The following is a 7,743-nucleotide window of genomic DNA, read 5'->3' as shown; positions in this document are numbered from 1 at the left end:
GGTCCCTTTCTCCCGGCAGCGAAGAGAGTTGAGCGGTTAGGTCGACAGTTCGAGACGTGTGAGGTGTCTGTTGTGTTTTTAGATGTTGGAGTGGCTTTGTTTGTGTGCGTATTAGTCTGTAACACCCAATTGCTTTCAGCAAACCTATCCGTTGATTACATACATAATCCCGGGGTGTCTACACGGATAGCAAAGTGTCCGCCTCTCTCACCGGTCGGCTGCAGATTTGAACCCACGCCACAGACCTCTATGAAGTCCAAGGCTGCTGCTCTACCGACCTAGCCATCGAGGCTCTAAATCTTTCTACGTGCGTTACCCTTGGCAAATTCATACCCTAGATGACCCTCTTGATTTGGGAGAAAACAGCTAGTGGAAATGTCCTCCAGTTACATTAAATGATCATCAATTCTTGATGTGCAAAAATGTTTGGCATCTGGATAATCTCACCAAATGAACAAGTTTGTAACGTTTTATCATATATTGTTTCGCCATCTTTTACAATATCCTCACGACACACATGCACATACAATCTATGAATGGAAACTTAACCCTGTAACTTCAACAGTGAGGAAAAAGAAAAGACATTTCTATTCAAGGATACAGTGAATAAAACACAAGTCATTTAAAAGGGCTTTTTATTCAAAATAAACATCTCTTTTCCTATATACATTTATGAAACATTTTCCAGACATTAAAAAAATGCAGACATCATGTCTGATTGTCAGGCAAAATCTTTTACTGACAGACAACAGCTCAAAATTCAAAACTTTTATTTTTTTTAGATATGTAGTCCATTGATTTTTAAGGAAATAAAAAAAAAAAGTTGCACCACAACAGCTGCAATGTCCATTTCCACCCCTCCAACATTTCATTTCCAAACTTTGCCATTACAGCGTCAAGAACTCGTCACACACACAATACGCTAATTCCCTTAGCTCCGATGAGGTTGAATGTTTATTACTTCTCTACCTGCTCCTTTGTAACATCTTAGGAAGATACAACATCACCAGTAGCCATTTCATTCATAAAAATCCACAAAGGAAGAGTGCAAGATCTGCTTTGGCCGAGTTTCAGTTACACTCATTTGTAAAGCAAAACATGACAACAGTTTTTAATGTTTAAAGTAACTGTATAAGAAATGGTTATTATTACAGTACCAGAAATTATGGCAAACACAAAGCTCCCATAGTATAACAATTTGAGTTGATGTTAAGCATAAAAATGCTTGTTTCCAAGTAAAATACTGGAGCAAAAAAAAAAGAGAGAAAAAAAATCTCAATTCAAGAAATACTTGGGTTAAATTAATCACATAAAAATCATTAACATACAAATAAGTATTCATGTCTAAATAAAAACGGAAAAGAAACTTAATTACGTAGATCCCTGCACGATTCTTAGGATACATTTAATGTAATGCTCTTTTCAAGTATTCAAGAAAAAACTCAAGTCACCAGACCATGCGATGGCTGTCCATCACTTGCTCACTAAACGATGAAAATTGTTTCTGTAATACTGTACAGTACTTCTAATTCATAACTAATTTGAAGATCAGTTATCATGAAAGAATTACAATCCCAGCTTTGCTATGACAGATATAACAGCCAGATGAAACATGGCATATTTTCCAAAGTTTGTCAAGAAATGTAACAATGGTAGCATAATGCAATAAACAGTATATGATTCTATCTTAGGATTTGCCACTAGCTTCTTGCATTGAACACAGTTCCAAAAGTGAACTCATCTGAGGTAACATTTCAAAACGAGTACTTTTCACTTGGTAACTTCAAGAAAAAACCTTATCAGTTCACCATTACAGGGACACTCCACAATTAGTCCTCACGAGACAATTCTTAAAACATCACTTAACCACACTCCTTGTTCGTACACCAGACAGCAGCAAATGTGATGCACAGTTACACAGTATGGACACTGTATACATTAGTTCTTCAAAGGTAAAAGACTTGTCCAAAACACTGAATGAAGTCTTTACTTATAAAAATAACTCATTGTGGTTACCTCACCTCATAAAGGAATAAAACTGGAATCTAAAACTCTACGCCGCGACTTTCGTAATATTCATCGCAGTCGTCACCACCAATAATCAAGTATATCAACACGCGTTCATCCACGAAAAGAACAGGAATGAAAAGTAGTGATTCACGCTTGAAACAACGCGATGAATCCCATGCGCACACACACACATATAAATATACAAACAAGATATTACGATACAATGTACGGCACCCGATACTTTATTTAAACCTATATTTTTTTTTAAATACTTTAAAAAAAGGATATTGTAGAAAAATCCACTACTGCAGTAAAATGCACAGTATAACCTCCTTACACGTCAGGAATATTAACCGTCATAAAGTTTTCCATGCTTGAAGGACAAGTTAATCCTGGTGTTCTGGATTCAATTTCAATTACTGTAATACATCCTCGCTGATATCCAGGTGCCTTTGCTTGGGACACCTTGTGACTAACATTTTTAGATATCCACAGAAAAACTTTGGATAGGCAATCTTTTCCCAATATGACTTGGAAATGCTGAAGAAAAAGCACTAAGATCTGACTGCACTGATGTTTAGTACAGCGAAGAATTCACCTCCTCACAAAAACTTATACTGCGCTGCATGCTGCATGCCTTTCTGTCCTTTTGCAATGTAACTACTGTACTGTACTGTACTGTACTTCATGAGCATGTGAAACAAAACTAGTTTCCAAATGATGATGAAAGATGATGATGTCTATTGCAACAATTTAAATGTGGAAGAACGAACATTATGCTCCTTTGGCTATCATCACAACGTACCGCAACATCCCGAACTGGACGAAGCGTCACATTTTACTTAAACCAGAAGCTACAAAGCTACTATAGTATGCACAAAATGTATTGAGAAAAAGAGATCAATAATAACACGTACTTATTAAAAAATGGTGAATAATCTCTTCAAGTCTTTGCCTTCTCTCCTCTTACAAGAGGACTGCTCAACATGAGACAGCAAGGCTGGGGTAAAATGGATGGCACCGTCACTCTTGTCTGTTGGTTACGACACTTATTATACATCAAATTCCTTCCTCGGAATAGTTTCTTTAATGTTTGGTCTCTGAGAACCAATGAGTGTCTGTCCACATTCTAAATACAGAACTGTTAAAACACACCTTAGTGAAGACAATCACAGCTTGAGAGGTCTAATCTTGCTACAGAATTCAGCCATAGTTTTGTCATTTACTTTTCAATGTACTGCCAATCCATTCAAGTCCTTGATACAATCTGAAAAATAAACAAGACTTGAGTTAATGTTTTTTTATGTTTACTTGTTATTTAATTATCAAACGGGATAAATGGTACATTTAGGGCTTGTTTTATGTCCTACACAATGATCTTAAGGCTCTTGATTTCCGCTGAGTACCCAATCATCTTTGATTTTCAAGATCTAAGGAAACCTAGAAATATGTGCGTACATATCACTGAAAAAGCTTTCTTTATTACATCTGATAAGTAAATAGGTAAAAGTACGATACTTATTAAAGTCTACAAAAAAATCATAGACCTACCCTTCTCCTGTTAGAGCACAGCAACCCTGAATTTGCCATTTGTGTTTTTTAATGGACGTCAGGTTAAGAAGACGGGATATTTCTGCAGCCGTCATTGATCCTTTGATGTCCTGCTTGTTGGCGTATATAAGAACAGCGGCACGAGACAATTCTTCGTGCGCCAGCATTTTGTAGAGCTCCTCTCGAGTGATGCTCAGCCTTTCGCGGTCTGTCGAGTCTATGACCACGATAACAAACTGGAAAATGAGGGACAGGTAAATCGAATGATACCTTAATTGACTACAGTATTACTGAAAAGGACCTATTTGTGGTATTTAATCAGCTTTATTCACCAATGTGAGTTCTGCCATTTCTGATTCACATATGGCAAAAAAAAAAAAAATTATACAAATTCACCTTAACAAATCACCAACACAGCACCAGTCCATCAACTTGCCCACTATTTTTTATACATTATCTATAAGATTATGAGTCTTCTTCTCAGTCTCAAATTAATGAATATGTGCTATGTCAAAATATACAGTTCCCTGATCTGAGACCTGACAGCTACGATAACCACAAACAAATATAAAAACCTAACCACTTTCAGCTTGGAATCTTAAACTGAATATAACTTCAAAACCTATCTAATATGCAATTAAACTAATTATGTAAAGTCTACACTTACGTACAGTGAGGGAACACTTGTATACCATATAATTATCTGACTCTTCTTAGAACTGAAGTCATTATAAATGATTACATGAATAATCATTGAAAAACATGGATTAATCCAAAAGTGTAACAGTATTCACATGCATCGTGTTGAGAAAATTACATTAAATTGCACTGCAATATTGCAATGCATTCTAGATAAAAATACTGTTAACTGTACCCCAAAAAATTAAGAAAACAGATCAATATAAAACTTGGAATAAATCTTCCATATTATGCACAATGTCCTGTACCAATGAATGGGAAGACACACATGCTAAAACAGCTCAGTGACCTTGAAAGAAATATGCTACGTCCAGGATCTGCATAAAAAATACAAATTTTACTTGAACATTTGTACATTAGTTTACGCTCCCCAAATCACTAGAAGAGACATGAATCTAGAAGTCAGTCACATTATGAATGAACTAAACATAAATTTTGGATACAAATATTTTTATCACTTTCAAATTTTTTTACTATTTTTACAAAACCTAAGACAGACATCATGATGCATACAACCACAGCAATTCACAGGCCTTACATTAAACTCTGCAATACTGTTTAACTAATCTCCTGTGGATTAACATAACCGTGCCACCTAACTGCCATTTGCATAGCAAAATATTAGCTGCTTTCATACAACATATAGAACATTTCCAGCAATTCTGAAGGTACTTTCTTTCTATTTTTCTAAATATTTAATCCAGGTTCATTCATTGTCTAATCCAAACACACAGATTCTTCCTTGTGAATAAAGGGATCACTGCAAAATTGAGAGAGAGAGAGAGAGAGAGAGAGAGAGAGAGAGAGAGAGAGAGAGAGAGAGAGAGAGAGAGAGAACTCCTTTTCCAATCAACCCCAAACACCAACCAGGCACAAGACAACTCACCTCTGTGTTGGTATAGTAGGTATTCCATGCAGAGCGAAGGGATTCCTGGCCGCCCAGGTCCCACATGATGAAGTGCAGGTTCTTCCAAACAACCTCCTCAACGTTGCTGCCTATGGTTGGAGAAGTGTGCACAACTTCGTTCATCAGCAGCTGGTAGAGTATCGTCGTCTTGCCCGCATTGTCCAGACCTACCATGACGATCTTGTGCTCTGTAAAATGCAAGTACATATCAGTTTTTAGGACATCTGTCAAATTCTAAAACATTGCAGTGTCAAATCAAGTGGATTACTTAAGCTTGGGTAAACAAAATCATATAACACTAATGAAACATATTGCAGACAGACACCAACCTACTTACACACATGCAACCTCCAAACATTCAGATACAAACAAACAGGATCGCATTTTAAAACTGTGTTCAGAGCGCTCCCCTTTGCTACCCGTAAGTCCAAATTTTGTTTTGCGTACCTATTCTGTACATACAGTACTGTATGTACAGTGTATTGTGTTTTAGGATGAAAAAATGTAAAGTACTGTATTGATTTTGTATCATACAGTACTTAAATACACATGAAGAGTACAAAAAGTTAAGTATACCTTAGTTTAACCAGACCACTGAGCTGATTAACAGCTCTCCTAGGGCTGGCCTGAAGGATTACACTTACTTTACTTGGCTAAGAACCAATTGGTTACCTAGCAACAGGACCTACAGCTTGCTGTGGGATCTGAACTACATTATACTGAGAAATGAATTTCTATCACCAGAAATAAATTCCTCTAATTCTTCATTGGCCAGCTGCAGACTTGAACTTGGGGCTAGCAGTACAGTATTATTATTATTATTATTATTTCATTAGAGGAAGCCTATTTAATGGCACAAGGTCACACGGGCCGATGACTTGAAATTCAAGCTTCCAAAGAATGTTGGTTTCAACCTCTCACAGCAGACCCCACACGGCAGCAGTAACTGATTGTGATACAGAGCCAACAATTCTTTCACCGCCCTGGGGGAGGCGCGAACTCGCGACATCTGAGCGGCATGCCATGACGCTAAGTACCATACCAGAGAACAAGTAACCAACTTACAAGAGTCAGAAGGAACCCAAATACAGATCAACCTCAAACAGAATATCTGTTACGGCTGGAGGTCGACCTTATACACCAATATCTGTAACAAAGGTCGAGCATAAACAATGGCAAAGAGGAAGCAACTGATGAAGGTCAACCTCAAATGAATTATGCCAAAACTGATCAACCTTAACTATTTACAATACCTGAGGTCAGATTTAAATAAAGTACATTAGTCATCCATGTGGGTCACCAATGACTTAAGTCAAGGTCAGTGATGGTCAACCATGGATGGAGTCACAATGGCAGAGATAAGTCTAATTTAATTATTATTATTATTATTATTATTATTACCTAACCTGCATTCTTACAAGAGAGAGAGAGAGAGAGAGAGAGAGAGAGAGAGAGAGAGAGAGTTAAATACAAATAAAACATTGCTTTGGTTTGATACTGAACAAAGGTGCAAGAGTACTCTTGTACTCTCCAATACCGAGGCATTTTGAAGCGTAAATTATCTTGGGGCAAACGGCCTCTGCTTCTGCTCTTGTTTCCCAACAGTCTATAAATCGGGTGTAAGATTACTGCCTAGTCTACATACTATTGAGAATCTACACGTACAAATCATCATTCTATATATGTCTAGTCACGTCACAAAGAAGAAGAAGAAGAAGAAAGAAGAAGAATGAAATATATTCTAGGTGCACTGGTTCATGAGAGACTTGTAAACACTGTATCTTCTTGCAAGCGTGACTATGCTTAAATGTTTTGTTGCCAAAGGCTTTCACAGAAACTTCGTCATTGAAATCGTTGTGTACCCAGCTGGTTTGGGGAGGAGGGAGTGGGGGGAGGGGGCAATTACGTAATCACGCAAGACCATGTAAACAGAGTATCTTTCTGTGACTGGTTAATGTCTTGAGCAGCAGAGGTGTTTCTTTTCAGCATTTACATACATATCGCAGAAGTGGCGGCTACGCACGTTCGGTTCTCCTCACAGATAAACAATCATAAGCTAATTTCCTTTATATAAATTCACATTAACCGTAACCTCAGTAACAGAAACGCTTCGAAACGTAACAAAAAAGACGAGCAGCCAGCTCCGTGTCACTTCACCTTTATCCCGCGAACAAAGAAGTCTTATGACCCAATTCCGCGTTTCTCAGTAAACTCTCCTCTTTATTGTAAAGCGTTTCCGAGCTCAAAACGCCGAGATAAACCCCGACACGCTCGGCGGAGACAGAAAATGACTCCCAGTGTTTTATGAAAGATATGCCAAAGGGCATTAATGAAAGCGGCGAATAAGAGATATTCTAGGAATAAATTGTTCGAAGAGGTTAGGGGGAAAAGAGGCTGCGATGTTAGGCGATTAGGTCTAGGTTACCGAGTGCCTGCAGAGCATACTAGAGCGGTTATAGATGCGAACATAGCAAAGGCATGCCACATACTGCCGTGGCCCGTGAGTAGTCCAGAGATTGAGAGAGAGACTCATCGGTCTCGCTGCTAAGGGGGAGGGGATGACCGGTCTGACCGAC

At 38.0% G+C, this 7,743-nt stretch overlaps 1 protein-coding gene across 5 annotated transcripts in view; it reads right to left on the bottom strand.

The window, feature by feature from the left end:
- Window positions 1-621: 621 nt before the first annotated feature.
- Window positions 622-7,743, bottom strand: part of Arl5 (ADP-ribosylation factor-like 5) — a 64,591-nt gene continuing 57,469 nt past the window's right edge. For all 5 annotated transcript variants that reach the window (XM_067128124.1, XM_067128122.1, XM_067128126.1 and 2 more), the window contains 3 exons: window positions 5,147-5,355; window positions 3,562-3,797; window positions 622-3,277 (listed from right to left, as the gene is read on the bottom strand). In XM_067128124.1, the coding sequence (XP_066984225.1) occupies window positions 3,229-3,277; window positions 3,562-3,797; window positions 5,147-5,355 (494 nt within the window). In that variant the 3' untranslated portion in view covers window positions 622-3,228. The remainder of the gene's footprint in view (window positions 3,278-3,561; window positions 3,798-5,146; window positions 5,356-7,743) is intronic.

This window comes from Macrobrachium rosenbergii, chromosome 26 (genome assembly GCF_040412425.1).
Source record: "Macrobrachium rosenbergii isolate ZJJX-2024 chromosome 26, ASM4041242v1, whole genome shotgun sequence".
Taxonomy (NCBI): domain Eukaryota; kingdom Metazoa; phylum Arthropoda; class Malacostraca; order Decapoda; family Palaemonidae; genus Macrobrachium; species Macrobrachium rosenbergii.
The sequence above is the reverse complement of the archived record's forward strand: the minus strand, read 5'-3'. Positions and strand labels throughout refer to the sequence as shown.